The sequence below is a fragment of the Pholcus phalangioides genome, unplaced genomic scaffold (genome assembly GCF_987345545.1).
Source record: "Pholcus phalangioides strain wild (caught in Gottingen) unplaced genomic scaffold, Ppha-v1.0 ptg000008l_1, whole genome shotgun sequence".
Classification (NCBI taxonomy): Eukaryota; Metazoa; Arthropoda; class Arachnida; order Araneae; family Pholcidae; genus Pholcus; species Pholcus phalangioides.
Genome location: NW_028301601.1, coordinates 2003888 through 2028364, shown reverse-complemented (window position 1 = coordinate 2028364; position 24477 = coordinate 2003888). Strand labels below are relative to the sequence as shown.

Below are 24477 nucleotides of genomic sequence, written 5' to 3'. Positions count from 1 at the left end.
ATTCCATTTTCCCCTCAGAATATTCAGGAAAAAAAAAATTTCCCTGTTCGTGCCAATATCATCGTTTGAGAAAAAGAAATGATCAGGCTCAGAATTGGCGATTTCTATGTCCCACATCCAATCACTACGCGGTATTTGTGAGCCAATCAGGAAGATTCTATGCCAAAATAAGAAGAAACGAAATAGGATGAAGTGTTTCAAAATGTGGCAAACTTGCTAGGTTGTCTGAATGACGTTTATGGCAAACAGTGCAGAGGCCTTCTATCTCTAGGAGGTGCTGGTTCAAGACATTTGTAGTACGTCGGATTCTTAGCGCGTTTCAGTTGGTTAGGAACAGTTATGGGGGGTTGTGTCACAGGGATATTTTTTCCAACAGGGTTGTAAATGCATGGAATGGCTTACTTTCTGATTCTTGAATTCCCCCACACCTTCAAGAAAAAATATGATATAATAGGTGGAAATAATCGAGAAACTACCCCTGGTTGAATGAATGACAACCATATTTCAATGAGCAGAGTGCTTTAGTTGTTTGGTTGCTTTCTTCTGACAAATTAATTTCGCGCGCCTGTATTTAGAACAACCATATTTTTATGGGATTTTCTTTCATCATTATTTCTTTTTCTTCATTTTTCCCAGGCACCTTTTTGGGCAATTTGCCAGTTGTGGCTTCTAATTTTGTATTTTTTTAGTCCATTGAGCCCAGCCTGCCTGTAAAGAAAAAATGCTGTGTAACAAGTAAAGATCCTCATTAGTTTATGACCCGGGGCAATACCAAAGCCTTCTAGATAGGCTAGTAGTATCTAGGAGGAGAATACCAAGGAGACATTCATTGAGACACCACTGCTTCCATGGGAGGTTGCATACCTGCTTTCACACGATGACAATCTGCAAAGCGAGAAAATGTGCATGTATCTTTCGAAACCAGTCTTTATAAACACCCTAAGGGACAGAGCCTAGGTCATGTCTGGTCTTAAAGTCTTTATAAACAGGTAGAGCTCCACTTAACTTCTAGTAAGCGACTATTTATTATGTTTCCATTCAAACTACTGATTCCACAAGTAAGGCTCTTTCCAAACGGATCTGCATAAACTATTTCCTTTCAAAAATGTCTTCATAAATAGGTGGAGCTCCACTTGTCTTCTCAGACACGATTACAAACGTATGTAAACAGTTCTAGTTGTTTTCTTCCAAACCGATCTGTACAAATAAAGTATAAATTTGGTACATCTGTATACGGTTTCATTTATTCTTTCCTAACGGATCTGCAAAAGTATATTCAATTCACCAGTCTTTTTTTCTCTCTTCTTGTTTTTCACTTTTCTTCTTGCAAACGAATCTGCTCAAACCTAGGTGACTTCACTTGCCTCTTTTCAAACGGGTCTGCACACACATTTGAGGAGATTCTACACGTTTCCATACGGATCTACTTATCCATTTTCAAACGGATCCTCATAAACATTCACGGCTTCACCATCCTCCTTTTTAAACAAGTCTTCATAAATAGGTAGAGCTCCACTAGTCTTCCTGCAAACCAGTCTACACGCATGTTGTTGCTCCACTTGCCGTCTTCTAAACAGATTTGTAAACACTTAGACGGCTTTACTCGTGTTTTCGAGCAGTTCTCTACCAATGAAGAGATTCTGCACGTATGTATAGGGTTCCACTTATCCCTTTCCAAACGAATATACAAAAACATATACGACTAGTATTTAAAAAAAATACTTGCTATGTATACCTCAGACGGTCCTGCACAAACCTAGATGGTTTTACTTGGGGGCCATTCAAGTATTACGAAAGCAGATTTTCAGCCATTTTTGATCCCCCCATTGTCAGCAAAAGTCAGCAAAACACTGACCCCCCCCCCCCCCCCGTCAGCAAAATTTCGTCAGCAACTTAGAATATTTCGTATCTTCAAAAAAGGTTGGTTGATGACGTAAGCAACCTTCAACCCCCCCTCCCCCTTGTCATCAAAAGTCAGCAAATCCGAAACCCCCCCCCCCCCGATGCTGACGTAATACTTGAATGACCCCTTGTCTTCTTCTGAATAGGTTTGTAAAAATAAACAGATTCAGTACGTCTGTATACAGCTCCGATTATTCACTTCCAAATAGAGCATCGTAAGCATAAACGGCTTCACTAGTCTGCTTTTAAACAAGTCTACACGGTAGACTCGATGTTGTGATCCACTTGTTTTCTTGTAGACAGATTTGCACAAACTCTTAACAGTATAGAACAAGCCAACTGCGACCAGTCTCTGTCACCACCGCGATATAAAATCAGTTCCTCGCTTGTTTGTTTTAGAATGGGTTCGCCCAAACGAATGAAGCTCAGTTCCGCTTGCGTCCTTGCAAACGGAGATCTCATCAGGTATGACCCACTATTGACATTAGTGACAGGGCAATGCTTGGATAGACCCATGTGTTAAGTCGGTTTTAGCTCTGTGCAAGACCATTTTAACAATATCGCCCACCCCTTCACCTGGCTGGGAGTACTTATATACGAATTTATATACTTATCCCAGAAGTTCCCGAAAATAGTTAAGAATCCCAATTATATCTTATATATAAATGTGAAAGTATGTATGTATGTATGTATGTATGTATGTATGTATGTATGCTCTTTATACAAATCTACAGTTTTAGACCGATCGTCGCCAGATTTTGCATATATACCAAACAGGACCGGGATTGAGCCGTAGGCTACTTTAAAAGTTCGTCAGAGCTGGGCAAATGCCCGAAATGAGCGAAAACTGTCGGGCAACAATGGTTTTGGGGGCCTCAACAATCACTTTCGGAACGTTTACTTTGGTTGCCGCGGTTTCCAACAATGCGTTTCAGACGTATATATATGCCTTTACAATGGTTTGTCACACCTTCAATTCTGTTATTATAACAGTTTATTCATTTATAACGGTTTGTCACTCTTTTCCAATCCTCCCAGTAATTGAAGAAAACCCGGGTATTTCTGCTAGCCTATATACAGGGTGTCCTGTAAGTGATAATCCGCCCATCGTATAGGTATAGTTTCAATTTAAAAAATGCTTAAAAGGCGGTTGAATAATATTCGCTGCACAAGCATTTCACCGAAGAGATGCCATTCACTTTCAAGCGATTACAGTTCCCGATTCGTTTAGCTTTTGCCATGACAATCAACAGAGCGCAAGGCCAGTTGTTAGTAGTGGCAGGTATCAACCTACTTGAGCCCTGTTTTTCACACGGACACCTTTTCGTCACCTGTTCGCGTGTTGGTAATAGCAAAAATTTGTACATCTATACACCAGATGGAAAAAGAAAAAATATTGTGTATTCATAAGCGATTGCCTGAAGATTTTAATTAAAATATTTAAAAATAAAAGTAATTTTTTCTTACTTGATGCAGAAATTTTTTTGATTAAGAAATACGTATATAAATAATATATAAGCTATACGTATATAAATTTTTTACGGGGCGGGCATCGTCGCCGGGTTTCAGCTATGTTTCTCAACCACCGCCCATTGTACAGGTATAGTTTCAATTTAAGAAATACTGAAAATGCGTTCGAATAATATTCGCCGCAAGCTGGACACATGACGTCACCAACAACAGAGAACAACAACTACGACGACAAAACTGAGAATAAAAATACTGAAGTGAAGGAAACAACTCTGACCATCACAGACGCTCGCTCATTCTGATCACAATATTCTTCCACTGTGTAAGATGCCTCCTAAAAAGCGAGCAGCAATCGGAAAAATTTCGACTGAAGCGAAACGGTCGCGATTGGCAAGGAAAAATGAGTCTTCAGAGCGGACTAAACAAAGACAATATGCTAATCGAACTAGGTCCTCCACTTCCAGGACAAATGAGACTCCAGAACAAACTGAAGAACGCCTCTCTGCTAATCGAACTAGGGCCTCCACTTCCAGGACAAGTGAGACTAAAGAACAAACTGAAGAACGCCTATCCGCTAATCGATCTAGGGCTTCCACTTCCAGGACAAGTGAAACTAAAGAACAAACTGAAGAACGCCTATCCGCTAATCGAACTAGGGTCTCCACTTCCAGAACAAATGAGACTCCAGAACAAACTGAAGAACGCCTCTCTGCTAATCGAACTAGGGCCTCCACTTCCAGGACAAGTGAGACTAAAGAACAAACTGAAGAACGCCTATCCGCTAATCGATCTAGGGCTTCCACTTCCAGGACAAGTGAAACTAAAGAACAAACTGAAGAACGCCTATCCGCTAATCGAACTAGGGTCTCCACTTCCAGAACAAATGAGACTCCAGAACAAACTGAAGAACGCCTCTCTGCTAATCGAACTAGGGCCTCCACTTCCAGGACAAGTGAGACTAAAGAACAAACTGAAGAACGCCTATCCGCTAATCGATCTAGGGCTTCCACTTCCAGGACAAGTGAAACTAAAGAACAAACTGAAGAACGCCTATCCGCTAATCGAACTAGGGCCTCCACTTCCAGAACAAATGAGACTCCAGAACAAACTGAAGAACGCCTCTCTGCTAATCGAACTAGGGCCTCCACTTCCAGAACAAATGAGACTCCAGAACAAACTGAAGAACGCCTCTCTGCTAATCGAACTAGGGCCTCCATTTCCAGGACAAGTGAGACTCCAGAACACACTGAAAAGCGTCTATCTGCTAATCGAACTAGAGCCTCCATTTCCAGGACAAGTGAGACTCCAGAACACACTGAAAAGCGTCTATCTGCTAATCGAAATAGGGCCTTCACTTATAGAGAGCATGCTTTTCAAGATCTGAAAAAAGCTGCATTTGCATACAATGCTGAACTTGATTATCACGAACATCCAGCAGTCTTGATTGGCCAAATGGAGAAGGTCTGTGTCCATTGCCAAGCTTATAAATGGGATGGTGAGGCGCCTGGGATGTGCTGCTCAAATGGAAAAGTCAAGCTGCCATTAATCAATCAACCACCTGAACCACTTCGCACTTTGATGGCTGGAACCACACCAGATTCCAAGCACTTTCTGCAAAACATCAGAAAGTACAACTCCTGCTTCCAAATGACCTCTTTCGGAGCAACAAAAGAAATTGGCGAGCCTGGATTCATGCCTACATTCAAAGTACATGGACAAATTTACCATCTTTCAGGGTCACTGCTCCCAGGAACGAATGAAGAGCCGAAATTTTTGCAGATTTTCTTCATGGGAGACCAACATGCAGAAGCTCGACAACGATGCTCCAATATTCCAACCACCAAACAGCATATCGTCCGGGCGCTACAACAATTCCTCCACGAACACAATTCCTACGTGAATTTGTTCAAGACTGCTCTGGAGCGTATGCCAAGAGATGATTACCAAATAATTATCAGAGCAGATAAGACTCCAGTAGGCGCCCATCCACGGACATTCAATGCACCAACAATTGATGAGGTGGCGATTGTTATTGTGGGGAATGAATTTGAAAGCCGCGATATTGTTCTACAGAAAAGAAATAACAGGCTACAGAGAGTAACGGAGACTCATAGATCGTACGATGCTCTCCAATACCCGATCATCTTTTGGCAAGGCAATGACGGTTATAACTTTGGAATTACTCAGATCAATCCAACTACAGGCGACACGCTACCGGGAAAGAAGGTATCTGCCATGGACTTTTATGCATTCAGATTGATGAGAAGGGTAGGAGATGAAAATCATTTATTAAAATCCCGGCAGCTCCTCCATCAGTTTGTAGTAGATATGTACGCCAAAATCGAAAGTGAACGGCTACTCTACATCCGAACAAACCAAGAGAAACTGAGAGTAGATGACTACATTCATCTTAGAGATGCTATGGCCAATGACGCGAATCCAAATGAATTGGGGAGAATGGTGATTTTGCCAGCAACCTTTACTGGCGGTCCAAGACACATGCATGAGTACACCCAGGATGCAATGACTTACGTCAGGAGTTATGGTCGCCCTGACCTGTTCATCACCTTCACATGCAATCCACTTTGGTCTGAAATACAAGAGGCTCTTCTGCCTGCTCAGAAAGCTACAGATCGACATGACCTGATTGCCAGAGTGTTCAAGAGAAAATTAACAAAACTGATGAACGTCGTGAAGAAGTGCCATATTTTCGGAGAAACGAGATGCTGGATGTATTCAATCGAATGGCAAAAAAGAGGTCTCCCACATGCCCACATCCTCATCTGGCTGCGAGAAAAAATTCGGCCAACTGATATCGACAACGTCATCTCTGCCGAATTGCCTAATCCAGATCAAGATCCATTGTTGTTTCAGATCATCACCAAAAATATGATTCACGGACCCTGTGGAGCGCTAAACACGAACGCTCCTTGCATGATGAATGGTCAATGCTCCAAGAAATATCCACGCACAATGCTACAAGAAACACAGACTGGCCAAGATGGCTATCCTCTGTACAGGAGACGAAAGCCCGAAGATGGCGGATTCACCACAACATTGAAAATACGCCATGTAGACGTTAACGTTGACAATAGGTGGGTAGTTCCATATTCCCCAATATTGTCAAAAATGTTCCAGGCGCACATTAATGTAGAGTCTTGCCAGTCTGTAAAAGCCATCAAGTATATTTGCAAGTATGTTAACAAAGGAAGTGACCAAGCAATTTTTGGATTGGGCCAACAAACGAACGATGAGATTTCAACATTTCAATTGGGAAGATACATTTGCAGCAACGAAGCAATTTGGCGAATCCTCAGCTTCCAAATTCACGAACGCTACCCATCGGTTCAACATCTGAGTGTTCACCTTGAAAATGGCCAGAGGGTGTATTACAATCCAGAAAACCTCCAAGCAAACAACTTGCAACAGCCACCAAAGACAACACTGACCGAATTCTTTGAATTATGTAAGACCGACGTATTTGCCAGAACACTTTTCTACTGTGATCTTCCCCGGTTCTACACATGGAATACATCAAGCAAAAAATGGCAGCGACGCAAACAAGGAACTGATGTTGCAGGACATCCTGGGGTTAAATCATCAGAAACACTTGGCCGCATTTATATTGTTCATCCGTCAAGTGGCGAATGCTTCTTTCTGCGTATGTTGCTTCACATCATCAAAGGACCAACAACATTCGATGATTTGAAAACATTTAATGGTCAAGTTTGTGCAACCATGCAAGAAGCATGCCAAAAGCGAGGATTGCTGGAAAACGATGACCACTGGGATTTGGCAATGACTGAAGCTAAAATCACTCAATCTGCCATTCGTCTAAGACATCTTTTTGGCATTCTTTTATCTACCCAATCTGTGTCAAATCCACTTCAATTGTGGGAAAAATACAAAGATGATCTCAGTGAAGACATTCTTATGAGAATCAGACGGGAAAATCCAAATTTAGAAATTGAATTTTCACCAGACATGTACAATCAAGCTCTCATCCATTTAGAAGACCTTTGTTTGTCAATGGCTGGAAAAGACCTCAGACAGTGCTCTTTGCTTCTTTCACCGCAACGAACTAACACCAACAATCTCACTCATGAAATTATGCGGGAGAGAAATTACGATGTTAATGAATTACAGTCATATATTGCAGCGAAAGAACCACTTTTAACTTTCGACCAAAGACAAGCCTACAATCAAATTCAGCAAACGATTAACGATGGAAATGGCGGCATCTATTTCCTCGATGCTCCCGGTGGCACTGGCAAAACGTTCCTTATCAATTTACTTTTGGCAAAGGTGAGACAACAAAAGAAAATTGCAGTAGCAGTGGCCTCTTCTGGCATAGCCGCAACACTACTAAATGGAGGTCGGACGGCACATACCGCCTTCAAATTACCACTGGACTTGAACCATAACGAATCTCCAGTTTGCAACATTTCCAAGGGAACAGGCCCAGCAAAAGTGTTGCAAGAGTGCAGCCTCATAGTTTGGGATGAGTGTACAATGTCTCACAAACGGGCCCTGCAATCTGTCAACATGTCACTTAAAGATCTGCGAGGAAATCAGCGGCTCATGGGAAAAGTGGTTGTTTTGTTGGCTGGAGATTTTCGTCAGACTCTGCCTGTAGTTCCGCGTTCAACGCCAGCTGATGAATTTAATGCTTGCCTCAAATCATCAACACTCTGGCACGAAGTTAAAAAATTATCATTATCCACCAACATGCGAGTTCAACTGCAAAATGACTCAGCACTGCAATCATTTTCACATCAGTTGATCAAACTTGGCAATGGAAGAATTCCCGTAGACCCAAGCACCGGACTGATTACGTTCCCAAATGGATTTTGCCAGTTGTTAAATTCAGTTCAAGAACTTGCAGACAAAGTTTTCCCAAATATTGAACAAAATCACCGAAACCATGAGTGGCTTTGTGAGAGAGCGATTCTGGCACCGAAAAATGACAGTGTGAACAAAATCAACGAAAAAATCCTAAAAATTATTCCAGGAGACTCCAAATCTTATAAATCGGTTGACACTGTCACAGACACAACGCAGACAGTTCTGTATCCTGCAGAATTTCTGAACTCTTTGGATATTCCGGGTGTGCCACCACACATCTTGACCCTCAAAGTCGGAGCACCTATAATGCTTTTAAGAAATTTGGAGACACCGAGACTCTGCAATGGTACCAGACTCTGCGTGAAGAAATTGCTCAATTACATCATCGAAGCAACAATTTTAACTGGATGTGCCAAAGGAGAAGACGTCTTCATTCCACGTATCCCAATTGTCACTGAAGAAATTCCATTCACTTTCAAGCGATTGCAGTTCCCGGTTCGTTTAGCTTTTGCCATGACAATCAACAAAGCGCAAGGCCAGTCGTTAGCAGTGGCAGGTATCAACCTACTTGAGCCCTGTTTTTCACACGGACAGCTTTACGTCGCCTGTTCGCGTGTTGGTAATCCCAAAAATTTGTACATCTTCACACCAGATGGACAAACAAAAAATATTGTGTATCCACAAGCGATTGCTTGAAGTCTTTAATTAAAATATTTAAAAATAAAAGTAATTTTTTCTTACTTGATGCAGAATTTTTTTGATTAAAAGAAATAATTAATAAGCTATACATATATATAAATTTTTTACGGGGCGGGCAACGTCGCCGGGTATCAGCTAGTATATATATATATATATATATATTTGGGCTCTCCTACTCTCTCAAAACCCCGGTTGTGCCGAATGGGTACACGTGTTGAGACGGCCCTGGCTCTTGCTCTATGCACAGTTCTATTTCATTCTGCGAGCACTCGAACTTTCGCCCAAGATATTTCACTTGAAGATTCATTTCTTTATTTATGATTTTTTTTTCATAGTGCTTTAGGCCCCCCCCCCCCAAGCAGCCTGTAACGGCTCTCCTTCAATTTGATGTTCACCCGTGGTGCCCTTGGGCTACCTCAGAACCTCAAAGGAGCTATATGGCTCCGGGTTGAGAAATAATTCGCCATTCCAAAAACTCAGTGGGTGCACAATTTTGGTGGTTCTTCCATCTCTGAAAGAAAAAAAAAAGCAAACGGCTTCTCCATTAATCTTCGCAGATCGATCACGCAATCGAAAATGATATTTCAGTACTTCTGACGGGGTATTTTCTAATTATCTCACATTCAATAACCTAATTGCTTTTCCCATAACACGTCGCACGGCTGTTGGCGACGACGTCAGAACTCTGTTTTGCGTTCAATTCGTGATGAGCGTCCATGAATTATTGAAATGCCCGACGGAAAGCCGGAAGAAAATTTGAGGTGAAGCAGAATGTGCATTGATATAATAAATAAATGCATACATTGTCTGTAGCCGATAGTTGGAAGCGCGAACCAACGCAACTTTAAATTAAATATAGGGTCATGTGCCGAAAGGACGGGTGGACGACGAGGGCAGAGCCCCTTTCGAAAACCATATGTCGCTCGACGACTTGCTGATTGCACTTGCGCTCTGCTTCATCGATCATCGAGAATGTAAGCTCTATTGTTAATGCTGTCAAAGTGCTCGTTAGCACCATACGAGCCGACATCCACCCTTACCTCGTCCGCTCTTTGCAAAAGCGCGGTTCATACCCCGTAGACTGCACAACACCCTACGTGCACAGTCGGTGTGAGCCGAAGCTTTTGGCGTAGCCACCCAGGCGTAATCAAAGGGATTTAATTCTTACTCCAGCTTTCACGTGTCTGATCACAGAGCTCTAAATATATATAGAGTGTACAGAGCGAGAGAGAGAGTTAAGGGTGGTAAAAGCTTTTGGGATCGTGTTATTGGCTTCGGTCTCCTCTTCAGTTTTGTTCGGTAGGTAGATGGCAGTGTTTCTGCACGTTGATGTCCGAGGATCGTACGTATGACCCACCTACGCCTCTGCACGCGTGCAATAACAACTGCCGAGGAACAAGATCATCATCAACTTATATTGTTGTCGGTGTTCTCCTAATAAATGCATTGCTGCTGCTGCGAGTAATATTACTGACGAATCTGATTGCACGGTACAATGCTTTTCATTGTGTGACTCCGTTTATAATAATGCACCGAAACACTGACTATATATTGAAACTATATATTTAAATTAGAGGGCCTTAATATAACTAGTTGGACTTAGACGATAGGATGCGGGCTCGAATAGAAAATGGGAAGGAGCGAAACCCTGAACACACACGGATACGATATGAAGCGTTAATATATTATATGGTTTCAGATCATGAATTTCCTATTTTCCTATCAAAGCCTATACACTTATGTAGACGTGCTCTGATAGATGCACATAGTGTTCCCGAAGACACTTTCTCTCTCTACATGCCATCTTAAAAGCCCCATCTTAAAAGGAAGCCATCTTAAATCCCGCCGAAAGTTCAACTTCAAGTGCTGCCCTCTGATGAAAGCCACAAAGTTCATATTCAACGCATTTCTAACTAAAAATTTACACAATCCTTCAAGTTAGGCCTTAGCACCCTAAGGTTAAAAAAAATCTACAGTGAGAAAAAGCACCTCACACACTTGTGGTACCAGGGTCTGAAAGGGATATGACAGCTCCAACTTCACACACACACAACGTTAGATACCCACGCAGGTTATGAGGTACACACACGCACAACTCCTGTGCAAATGCTGGGGGAAGGTGATTACGGATAACCGGAAAAACATGGTTAACTGCCGGGAGGGAAAAAATTAATTTAAATAACGGAATTTCAAAAAAAGTATTTGTACATGTTTCCCTGTTTAAAATGACTATTAAGAGAAAAATTCACATTATATCCGAGCGAAAAATCTAGTAAAAAGATGGCACATATTTACGTAGTCAAATAGCCACACTACTAATGCACTGGGCTTCACTGATGACAGAGATAAAGTAATATAGGTGCCGCAACCTCTGGAGGGCTCTTACTTCAGCCCCCCTACCCCCCAATAATTCATGAATATACAATACAACACAGCGTTCCGTCTCCTGCTAAAATTTCGTAGATGAATGGGAATTTTCAGTCCTCTCAATATTTTTTTCCTGTCGTCGCCTCCGAGAATCTTGATTATCCGGGCTTTTCATGGAGGAGGAGGTGATCAGATCACGGACAACCGAAAAACACGGTTATTCTTTTCATGTCAGCCATTTTTCTTAGTTCTAAAATGTACAATGACATTTACACAAATGGGGAATAGCGCTGGTCCAGCCGATGGCTCACGCGGTCACATGGCCGCACCTGAAGTTACGTCATCCTTGGGCCTTGTCTAAGGATGTAAAAAAAAGGTGTAAAAAAGGAATACATTTCTACCAACACCCCCTATGCATGACATGCGTTTCTTGTAATCGCCTGTAATTGACTGTAAGTATTAAAATGCCTGCTGTCCCAAGGAAATGTTCGCTTCTTATGTGTGCCTATGGGGACTGCCATACCAACTCTTTTTGAAAATGGGACTTCACTTCTGAGAATGGGGAGGTTGGTTTCGGTAAAAGAATGAAAAAAGTCCAGTTCTACGAAATGGAAATGTTTTGTTTTCATTACCCCCACCACAAAATCCTACGCAATCAATGCACCGAAAGCAGATTTATTTCCCTCCCCTTATTGAATTCAATTCTTGTTAAAGTACAATCACTATTAGTTCATGCACATCCCCCACACAAGTTTTCTATGCGTAAACCAAATAATTCTTTCACAATTCCCCTCTTCCGGTTCAACAGTAGCGAATTGCCTCAATGGCGAGTCCTGTGTGTGATTTGGGGGAAAAAAGGTGTTATTAATACAATTATCATTTTTTAAATGCTTATAAGGATCTGGATATCGATCCGAATATTGGTCACAGCGGCCGAGAATGCTTTGAACAGATCCCGGTATCTTAGTTCTCATCGTAAATCATTCGAACTTTGTGCGTCTTTTATATTCTAAATTTTATTATTCATGCGATTCGCTGAGTATTACTCATTCGGACATGTAAGGTCTCGCGTTTGCGTTTCATTTGTCTTGGGATTCTAGATTTCTCCGATTATGAATTACATTGGAATCTTTATGCTACATATACTATGTATTAGTGATAGTGGTAGAATCTTTATATCACAAACACCCTGGGACCGAAAGTTTTGTCCGCTAGTGGAGAACGTCTGTTAATATACAGGGTGTCCCAAATTTCTTGCACATTGGATATCTCTGCAAATTTTTGACTTCAAAAACACATACATTTTATTTCAAACATTTTTCAAACGACATGAAGTTACTTTAAATCTGAATATTTGTTTGAGAAGGTGTATACATAAAACAAATTAAAGAAATTAATAATTTTATACAGTCCCTGTGTACTGAAACTTCCCATTACACTGGTCTGCGAAAAAAAAAAATCAGCTGCATGGGTTATTGTTGGTAATTTGCAATTTTTTGGGGTTGCTAAAACCGAAAATAAGCTTCGTTTTTCTTCATCACGTACAGATTTCTGGCAAATTGAGATTAGCTTTTTATTAAAACATACACTGGTAAAAAAAGAAAGGGCCCTTTTTTATGTTAGGAAACAATAATATAAAACAATTTTAACATCTCTATTAGTTTTCAGTGTTGAACAGACCTGAAATGCTTAGAAATTATGGAATGTGTATGGCACACACATATGTACTATTTTATTCTGCTTGTTATTTTACTGTGACTGTATGCACGATTGTTTCATGAAATGTTTGGAAGTTGTGGAATGCGTATGGGATGAGCATATATATTATTTCATTTTACATTTTAAACATATTGATAATATGTTTCCCGGTGATGGCTTTTCGGTTAGAAGGCCCGTAGGATATGGACCGAGCTATCACACGGTTAGTTAGTTAGTTAGTGTTGAAGAGACGATCTGTATTCATTGCTGTTGGCTGCAGAACTTTGCCTATTCCCTTTAAATGTTCCTTCTACAACGTTTCCGTTGCTTTGCATCTTCAGTTTCTTGCTTAAGTATCCCACAATAGGTATATATATAGGTATTTCTCTCAAAAAGTGGAGCCAATATGACAAAATGAATGACAGATTAGGAATCGGTGCCCAAACATCACCCTAAAATCGCTGAGTTATCTTTGACAATCATTTACTAATATTCCTTTATAGCGCACCGTTTTAATGTGATTGGTATGTTGCTTATGTTATAGCAATCGAAATTTAGTTTTCATTTTATCTCAAACACAAGACGTCATGGCTTTTTTTTTGCAGTTTTCCCCAGTAATTAGCATCCCGAAACTATAAGAAACACTAATTATTTTTCAGAAAGTTTTTCATTGCAGACCTGTTATTGAAATGTAGATTCCACTCTAAAAAGTCATTTGCGAAAAAAAAAAAATACAAGACCTTAACAGGCAAAACCAATTCATACAGTCAGTAATTTGCGGTGTAAGGGTGTTAGCTATGCACTTTTATACGTCTCAAACAAAAATATCCTCGAAAACATATTCAAACATATGCGCAATATTCATTTCTGTTTTCCTCATTTGGTAAGATATCTCCACACGCATCAGTGAGTCCGAATACTAGGTATAGCTTTTGCGAGTGAGTAAGCTCTCACACACCAGCAGAAGCCTCCCCAGGATTAGGCTACATGCAATCATCCGGACGAGACATATATGTTACGAGACTAATAAATATTCCTCTGCAATTTCATGAGCAGCGAGATCAAAAGCATGGTTTCAAATCATCCGGGAAGTAAGTGATTTGTATGTTTTGACGCTGATCCTAAGTCCATACAGAAGCGTGCCATGTACTGGGGAATAGGATAAGAGGATTATAATCCCCCCCCCCTCTCTCTCTCTCTCGTTCCAGACCAATTGTTTCTCTTTGTGTCTGGACAGATCCTAAAATCGCCCGAGATGAAGATCTGCCGACACCAAAACCCTACATCTGCAAATAAAGGTAAAAGCAAGTGGAATTGCCAACATGTCTGACACAGCAATGGATCTGCTAACGGATAACATTTTAGAACAATTTGAGATTCAGAAGGGTTTTTCGGCACTCTTCATCGGCACTTCTTTTTTTATTTCCCCGGATGCTTTTACGTTCTTTGAATAGCCTTTGAGTTTTGCTAAGAAGCCGAGATTACAAAAGTCTTGCTGTAATCGTAAGAGGCCATTATAACAATGAAGCAACCGTTTTTTTGTTTTTTATGTCGATCTCCGTTAGCCATGAAGGGTGAAATGTTTTATCAGACGTGGTTATTCTGTTTTCAAGTTCCACATATTCCTCTGAAGATCTTTTTAGGACGCCTACATGATCAATCGTTTTCATCGTCCTCCATCTTGAAGCAGCGAAACTAGTTTTTTGTTCAAAGTGACAACATCTAATAGGTGAAAAAAAATGCATTTCGGTTAATGCATTTCCGAACTTGAAGGCAACAAATGCAAACCGATGCTTCACTCCATCTGCGAGATTGCTCACACAATCACATCGATACTGTGATGGAACTTATCAATGAAAAGTGGAAAGATAATAGGACCAAGTACACTTTCCTAATATGTTAAGGTCACATATTCATTGTGACCTTATCACGCAAACAAGAGTCTACTCACTTCAACAAGTTACCCCCAATCCCAATCCAACGTAAAAACGATTTAAGAGTATACCATGTTGGACCAGATCGAATGCCTTCTTGAAATCCAGATAAACAACGCTTTCATCAACCAATTTAATTAAATAATATAATAGATTTATAGATTACAGCACATAAATAGATTTCCTCATTCAAAAATTATTCGTGTTTCAAAAGTCGTTTCACTTCAAATACGCGGTAATTTTCCACTTAAGGGTTAGATGCGAGAAAGTTTTTAAAAAATGAAATACTAGAGAGAAGCTCTCTCGTTACTCTCAATCATACTTCTGAACGACTCAGAAAATGTCGGATCGAATACATGTAGGGCATCAATACCAGCTAACGAATCCATTCCTCAAATTCAGGGAGAACGGAAGAGGAGGGGAAATAAAAGAGGAGTCGGAGAGGAAATACACGGTGTACAGAAATTTGTGTGATGCCGTTCTTTTGTTGGAATCAAGGGCAACCCATTCACTAGATCTGACAAGGAGTTGATTAATCTGGAAAAATGCGGTCTTGTCCCTTCTATTACATGTTATGGCGGCTTTATTGATTGAATGAACTGAGAAGGGGTGAAGGAGGGGGGGGGAGGTAGATGCAACGTTGAACTCATCTGATGAGTAAGATTTATCGATATCCTCGGAAAAATCATGGGATTTCTGGTCGCACAAAAATGTCTCCTTCACTCATCCTTTCCCAGAATTTCCAGTCGCGTGGGTTTTTCGGATCCTTAATACGGATAAAAAATGTCCGGATTCTTCTTGCTTCGATCCCCTGAAACCTCGTTTTATAGGATTTTTTTTTTTTTTTACATTTATTATCCATCAAGATATATTTTCTTCCGTCTTGCGAAATATAATTCGATGCAACTGCTTTAGGATATGACATATAAGGGTTTCCTTTTTGTTCTTGTTATACGTCTCATGATTTAGCGTATCTTACGAAGGCTTAAATAGTAATAAATGTTTATGAACTTCATCGTATCAAGATGCGATTTTATAGTCTATCATCATTGTTATTACGCCGTAAAATATGTTTTGTAATCCTCAGAGTAGACCTTTTTGTCCTTGATTTCGGCTTCAATCCATAGTTATTTATTGGACCACTCTGCGAAATGAATCTTGTCATTTTATTTATCGCTACAGACTCTACATCGTCTTGATTGGTCCAATCCAGTTTTCCCAAAGTGGGGATATCACCCCCCTGGGTACGCTGGAAGTGATCGGTGGAGGACATTAGGAGCTACAAATAAAGAATGGGATCCTATTGGTCCCTTTCCTCAGAAAGGGGAGAAACGAAAACTAGGTAGAAGGACACTGGTGCACGGGTTTTCAACATTTCAGATATTGCGGGCCAAATGAAACTTTCCGAGAAGATCGCGGTCCACCAAGTGATACCGCAGTGTTTCCGGTTATTAAAGCAGGTTCCCCAAATTTTAGTAACTCTGAATTCATTTTTTCCATTAATTTTGAATTTTTATTTATTTTCAAGAAACTTCCTTTCATTACAGATAATTCTTTTTAATTAGATATTTCTTTTATTGGATCTGAAATTTGTCCGATAGTTCTAAAATTATTATTTTTTCATTAATTTTAAATTTTCATTAATTATAAAATTATTTTTTTCAAAAATTCTTAATTTTCTTCAGGAGAATTATTACTCTCAATAATTCTGAAATTACTTCTTTCCGTTATTCTGTAACTATTTTTTCATTGATTATAGGTTTTCATCAACTATGAAGTTATTTTTTGCATTAAGTCTAAAATTATTTCTTCCATTAAGGTGTTTTTAGCATTTCTGTAAATTCTGGAAATACCGAAATTTGCCTTTCGAATTAGGCAGCCTATATCATTAAATCATTGACCTTGAAAACTGTTTTGGCTCCGGGCATCCTAATTCGTCATGATGACCCTTTTAAATACATCAAATATGCAGCATTACTTTTGAATCGGGAAAGCATCTCATAGTTCTAAACGCAGCTGTAGAGCTTGCAATAGCCCCAGCTCTTTAAACGATATATATTTTTTTCTTTTTTGGAATTTGTTTTCAATGCAAAGTAGCAATTTTCTAAAAACAATCGGCGGGCCATAGCCAAGAGCTCGGAGGGCCACATTTGACCCCGCGGCACATAGGTTGAAAACCGTTCTCTAGTATATTTGACTCACATCGCTTAGTCTTTGGCATAACATCAAGACAGGTTGCGTTCTCCATAATTTATGAAATTTAAACTCTTGAAACAATACACACGACTTTCTGCTCAGCGGTACAGTAAAGTCAGAAAAACAAGTTTATGCTCCTAACACGTGATGTTGCAGATTTGGACATTCAGTTAGGCTATCTTAGTCGATCCTTGCAATCCTCAAAATGGGATGAGTCTGAATAAGAATCCCTATAGCCAAAGTTCATAAAAGTCTAAAATCCCGACATAGTGAAACATACACTGCTTTCAGCTGTCGAGATTATGGCGTGGGGGAATGTTAGTATTTGGGGGGGGGGGGATTCTAGATTTTTTTGGCTTGCGGGAATTTCAGTATTTTGTATAATTTTTATCACTGGCGAGATTTCGGTACAGTTTTTAACATCGTCGAGTTTTGTGACAATTTTCAATATTGTCGGGATTTCTGTAGCACTGCTTTTAGCATTGTCAGGGTTTTTGTGACAATTTTCAGCAATATAGGGATTTCATTACGATTTTTAGCACTGTCGAGATTTCAGTATAGATTTTGGTACAGTATCTTTTTTCGGAATTTCGGTAAAATTTTAATCATCGCTCACAAATTTCGGTAAAATTTTAATCATCACTCAAAAATTTCGGTAAAATTTTAATCATCGCTTACAAATTTCGGTAAAATTTTAATCATCGCTCACAAATTTCGGTAAAATTTTAATAATTGCTTAGGTTCTGGTAAAATTTCAATAACCGCTCGGATTTCGGTAAAATTTTAATCATCGCTAGGACTTCGATACAATTTTCAACATTGTATGGGTTTGCAGCACAATTTTCAGCATCGTTGTAATTTCAGGACTATTTTCAGCATTGTCGAGATTTTCGGTAATAAATATTTTGAGCACTGTCGGATTTCGGTACTATGTATTTTGAGCATTGTTGATTTCTGTACTATTTAGATCCTGGCATCTAGAAATACCAATATATGACTTCCTCTTCCTAACCAGAACTCTGTCTCAACGAATAATAGTACGATATAAGAAGGTGGTCAAAAACCTGGGTCATGCTCGAAACCAATATGTGACCAGAAATCCCTCAAAATGAATTCATTGGCAGCTCTTCCCCTAGCTCTCAAAACAGGGAATGTGTCTATCAGTTCTCTCGATCCCTACACGTATTTACACCAGCGTGCCTCGAATTCATACTCACTGCAATACGAGCGCTCGACAACCGTATCTGTCCCTAAATCCCGGAAAGTATTCACAAAATTTCAATAAAAAGGATCTTTCACACAAAACATGCAGTTTCTTTTTCTTTTTTTTTACAACTCTTATTTTTTCAACTATTTTCGTACGTCGAGTGTTATTTCCCACGTCTTCCACGCGAAAGTTCTTGGAGCTGTCTCTCGTTTCCCGACTTCATGACAAAAACACAGAAACCCCTTTCACTTCTCGCATCTTGCTTGCCTTTCGACCATTTTTTTTTTGCTGTTTTTCCCCGCTGTCATTCTCATTTCCTATTTTTTTTTACATACAGTCTATATACTTTTACTCTTTCCTCTCCACTTATTTACTTTTTTCTTACTTCCCAAGTAGTTTAGAATTGCCTTCCTATACGCCATTGGAAGAAGAGCGAGATGTGTATTTGCTCATTTTATTTTCTCTTCTATATTTTTTTCTTATTTATTCATCTCATACATGTATATACGGATGTCCTATAAGTGGATTCAGAAGAAGAGGAAAAAATGTTGACAAAAAATAAAACGGGAAGAGGGATGTCCTTTTTTGTCGAGGAAATTTGCCGCACTGCTGTCGAAACAAATTCCTGTTTTGAGAGATGTGCTTACCTATGAATGACGGATACGGAATCCATTATATACTGGCGAAAGACTTTACTCGCTTGAAGGATGAATCCACTCATGTTGCTTGAATTTTTTATATTTATTTATTTTATTCCGCTTTCCGACGGTCAGCAACGCAACCCGAATACTAAAGTGTTTCTTTTTATACACCCTCCCCTTATCTGCTTTTATAAATGTGTCGTACATAAGAGAAATAGAAACATCTTGAGGGACTTTACAGGGAAATAAGTGTTGGATAAGAACATGCCTGAAAATACGTGTTCTTGTTCGGAATATCGAAAATTGACTTGGGTTCAGAATGAAATAAGATGTCAAAATTCAAATGTTGAATGTTGTGCCTTTATATGAATCAGTAGGAATTCGTTGGAATGTAACCACGGGCGTTGTAAAGCACGCTTCAAAAACATTACTCTTTTTTAGATAATGGGCATTTTAACTCGTTTCAGCTCGCACCGTGGTGAGCTATGAATTCCATTTCGATACTGGGACATTTTGTTGAAATTGCACCAATTAAGAGATTTTTTTTAAATATATCAATCGAAAGTATGACACTGGGCAACAAGTGTCCTCAATTGAGGACAGCAAAATATGACGACACATTTAAAAAGGAAAGTTGAAGCAAAACGGAATTGGAGGGTGTTAGTTATTCACATTAAACTGTAATCTAAATAATCAATTACAAAAGAATCATTTTCATGAAAATAACGATATAATATGCCGATACATATCACATATGGTGAAAAACAAAAGTTTCCACGAGATAATAAAATACACCAAATTCAATATATATATATATATATATATATATAGTTCATTTCTAAAGCAGAAATGACTTCTCAAAAAATTTTTCCACACCAATCTCTGAGTAGGGTTGTCATCTACACGTGTTAAAATATACATTAACTAGCTGCAAGGTTAAAATATTTTACACAAAGCCAAATTTCCTCTGTATACTCAAATGAATGCAATGTGTGCAAATGGGTCAATAACAAGAAAAGCGTTTATACAAGCCTCAATTTATTTTTAAAAGCTGAAAAGTTTGCAGAACTATATTTTTTGGCGCAATATCATTGCAATGATTGCATTGGTTCGAAATTGTATACTTAAGTAAACGAAATATTTGAAGAAGTTGCGAAATAACAACAATAAACACCGTATAATATATTGACGAAACAATTAAATATCGATCATATGGTACAGGTAATTGTTATTTCAAATTTTCCACGCAGAAATGAAATTTTGTTAAATTTATTAGAAAATGGAATTAGAAAATCATACTCTAACTTTTTAACGAAATGATAATAATTAATTTCAGTTATTTCACTATTTCCCCCCCCCCCCCGATGTATTCTGCGTCTTGGAGGCCGACCGTAACCGTATATGCACGTTGTAAACATTCCCTCTGGTTGAATTTCTAACGAAATGATGCATACAGAAACGTCTTGTGTGCGTGTATGTGTAGCTCTAACGTATTTATATCACCGGAGTTATGTTTATTGCACGTTATGCTATTGCTGCCGTCTGTTTGCCATAATTTTAAGTGGGAATGATTAATGCCTGAATTTTCGTGTTTTGAGAGTATCGTGTTGAATGTATGAGGAGTTTCTCTTTCGGTACCTATAAAGTTCTATCTGTCATTTCCATCTTTACTTAAAAATATGGAAGACAGTTGGCCGCACGAATACGAAACAAACGCAACTCGAAAATATTAATACGTTAAGGCCACACATAAACTCAAAACACACATTCTGGCATGTGCCGATTCGTTACAAATTCCGTAGAGGAATGCGTACGAGATACAAGACCAGAGTTTAGTAGTAGTACCCATGAAGAACCGATATCTTGGCAGCAACCACCTAGTCCACATATCTTGGAGTCATCCCTTAGGGCTGGAATTTTGTCAGGGATCCTTTCGACATATCAAATTGATTTCCTTGCAGGTGTATTACTCTGAAAATGAAACGAAATAAGAGTCAGTCTGACACTCATAAGGCTCTGTTGTGCAGGCATGACAGGGGGTTCTTGGATACCTTTCAGAGTCCGTGAGTTTAGATAAGAAAACAATAATCTGTGTTTAAAAAAGTGCACTATTACATACCGAATATAATTGCGCAAAGGGCCCCCATGACCTTCATTTCCCTGCTACAGTGGTTTGTGGCGTTTATCTTATTGGCCATAAGGGTTCGTAGAACCTCTGAGGTGGAGCCGTGCCAGCCTCCACCTTGTGAGCGTTTTCCTGCAACAATCCAAACATACCGACACGGGTAAAAACGATTGTTAATTTTGTATTAAAAGTCCATGTCATAGAAAAATTACGCGTCTTAAAATTCCAGGTAATTATTTTAACGCGGGACACTTTTCACGCCGATGTTTCTAATCAAGTTTTCAGCAAATAAAAATGTTGACGTAACACCCAAACAAGAAACAAAAATGCAGTAATTTTTTTTTTACGTTGTTTAGTAAAGCAATAAAATATTTAACGCTCCAAAAGAAAAGAGCGAAACGGAGCAAGTTGATTGGCCAAGAGCTTCCTCACTAACAACACTTATCTCTGTTACTCCGCGACCGAAATAAGTAATAAAAACTACATGTTTTTACGACATGTAGCTTCGCGACTGCGGAAAAAAAAACCCCCCCCATGTGTTTATTTTTCCAACTTTTTTTCCCCCAACTCCGAAAACTTTTACCTTGAGATAAAATTTAAAAGAAACATGTTATATACGTTAGATATGACATACAAAATACATTTGGAAACAGATTCCACGACTCTTCTAATCACACGAGTCCAAGTCTAAAACCACCCTAATGACGTTAAAACGAACGAGTATTTATTTGGGCGTCACATCGTCGTAATCGTAGTTCATTTTACCGATGGAAGTTCAGGATCCATTTTCATAATTGCTAGGTATAGGTTTCGGAACTATCGCAAATTTGTATCGCCGTCATAAACTTTGTGAAACCGCTATATTACATTCATTTACGGTACAGACAGATATTCAGAACGTATTTCCCACACGCTGACACTTCCAACTGCGCAATTCAACAATGCCCTGGACTGATGCAGGGGCGCAGATGTAGGTGTCACGCGAAGTTACCGAATCAGCTTCTCGCTATTCGATTGGTTAATTTCTCTTTGAAATGCCTTATTCAATGAGCTGGGGCGAAACCATTCATTCAATAGACTCAATAAAACAATTTATTATTTTGTTTAATACCACTCTCATGCAATGAAATCAGAAGAATAGATTTAGTGACTTTCAACTACAACTCATCTGACGAAATAAAGGAAACCGGATTTAGTAACCTAACACCACGGCGTGGAATTAAGAGAGCCAGATCCAATAACCTGGTAAAATACCATCCATTAATGGTGTCAAGTAAACCCGATTTAGGTCCCTCTTTTCGTAATACCAATCACTCAGTGATCAACAAATTCAGATTCAGAAACCTTCCACCATACCCCACCGAATAAAATCAGACTTTTATTGTCACCTTGCACAATACCAATCATCCCCAAATGGAATCAAGGTAACCAGATTTAGTAACATGGGAGTAGTACCCACTCATCCAATGAGACGAAGAGAGAAAACAGATTTATTTAACCTTACGTAATACCAATCATCATAGAATGGAATGAAGAAAACCAGATTTATTTACTCGTCAAAACCATGTTTCCCGTGGAGGAGTTACCAAACCTAGTTTTCGAGAATTTTTTCGTTTTAATCCTCTTCATACGTGAGATAAGACTGACTAATGATATTTTGATTAATTTGCATGCATTGTATGCCAAAATGCCCTTTAGAAAGAAAATTAATTAATTAATTTTGGGTCTATATATCTTTACTAGGACGCTTTGTGTTAGGTACGCATATGTTGTGTACCTCAGGCTTTAAATTGAAAAGAAGAATGATTAAAAATAAATTAAAATCGTTAAGTATACATACGTGTACCTCCAGAGCGGAGAGGCTAAATGATATAAAGCAGTGGTTCCCAAAGTGTGGGTCACGACCCCTGACACCCCCCCCCGACTTCAATACTTCAAAATAAAAGCAATCAAAAACAATCAATAATTTTTATTTTACAAATATGTCAAAACTAAAAAAAACGACTTTACTCAGCTGAGCTAATTTCCATGCAAATACAAATACAAAAACAACGCCCCAACGCAAAATGCCCAACGAGGTGGCTGAGAAAAAGATGCCCATAACAAATATGGATGTCATATATTTCAAAAATACAGCAACCCAATTAAAAATGCAATTACAAACAATATATACACATGATGGAAATATTATAACAATGCCATAAGAATAATTATGGTTGTCTTATTCTAAGTATGAATAGCTTCTCGAATTTACCCCAACATGTTAATCGCATTTATTTTTTAAATGTGTCAATTGTGTTATAATTTCTACCCTCCCCCCCCCCCCCACGGGATGAGTTATTCCATTTATTAACAACCCTATTAGAGAAAAATTTTCTGCGAAACCATGACGTAGAATTGCCCCTTACTAATCGGTGTCCCCTTGTAAAAGCAGTCGATTGACGGTTAATACTTCATGGTCCATCCTAACTAGTGATAGACCCGTTAAAAAATTTTGAACACTTCGATCATATCTCCCCGAGATCAGCGTTCATCCAATGTGAACATATTCAAAAAATGAAGTCTTTCTTCGCCTGCACAACCTTACAGCATAGTCCAGTCCAGGACGAACCAAGCCTCGCAAAAGCGGAAGAATGGCTTTATAGGAGCACGCGAAGAGACCTTTTTGAAAATAAAACCGAACATTCTATTAGTTTTTTCTACCACCGCTGAACAATGCTCAGAAAACCTAAGCCGCTCGTCAATTCCCACCACCACCAAACCAGAACATGGCTTTCACTCTGTCCCAAACAGGGATGTAAGCGGTTAACAAAGACACGCTGGAGAAAATGAGAATTCCCAATGAATATGAATTCCCAAATTCATATTCAAAGTCATTATTTGAATAAAATTTATTGCAATTGAACTGACTTATAGGAAAATTTGACGCAATCAAGTATCAGTTAATATAAATTTGATTGTTTATTTTGATTGCTGGACAAATTTTGCTTCAATTCGAGTCGGTTTGAGTTTCGATTTTGAGCGTGCTTGAATAAATTAGTTTTGCTTTCAGCGCCATCTATACTTGACTTTTAATGTTACTTTCTTGTTGCACACGTACAAATTTTGTTCCCACTTTTCCATCTTTTTTTTAATCCGAAAAATCAATTTCTTCTAAAATATTTGATTATTTCGAAAAGTTGCGCCCACTTATGACATAATCGGATACAGTGAAATATCGGTTAATGCGATGTTTCTGTTGCCTACATAACCCTGTGTAACCCTAATACAGAAATAACGAAATAAAACAAAATACCCATTGAATGTAGGAAACAGGGCTGGCTAAATTGCCCGACATGCGCAGGACATGTAAAAACTGGGCATATATGTTTTTTTATATGCCTATGCATCGTA

The 24477-nt window shown here is 39.0% G+C and overlaps 2 protein-coding genes across 3 annotated transcripts in view; both read left to right on the top strand.

Moving 5' to 3' along the window:
- Positions 1–24477, top strand: part of LOC149083487 (protein turtle homolog B-like) — a 675518-nt gene that overhangs the window by 242601 nt on the left and 408440 nt on the right. The window lies entirely within an intron of this gene.
- LOC149083488 (uncharacterized) lies at positions 3540–12250 on the top strand. Its single transcript, XM_089234673.1, has 2 exons — positions 3540–8004; positions 12182–12250. Exons 1-2 carry the CDS (start codon positions 3700–3702, stop codon positions 12248–12250), a joined length of 4374 nt encoding a protein of 1457 aa, XP_089090799.1. The 5' UTR covers positions 3540–3699.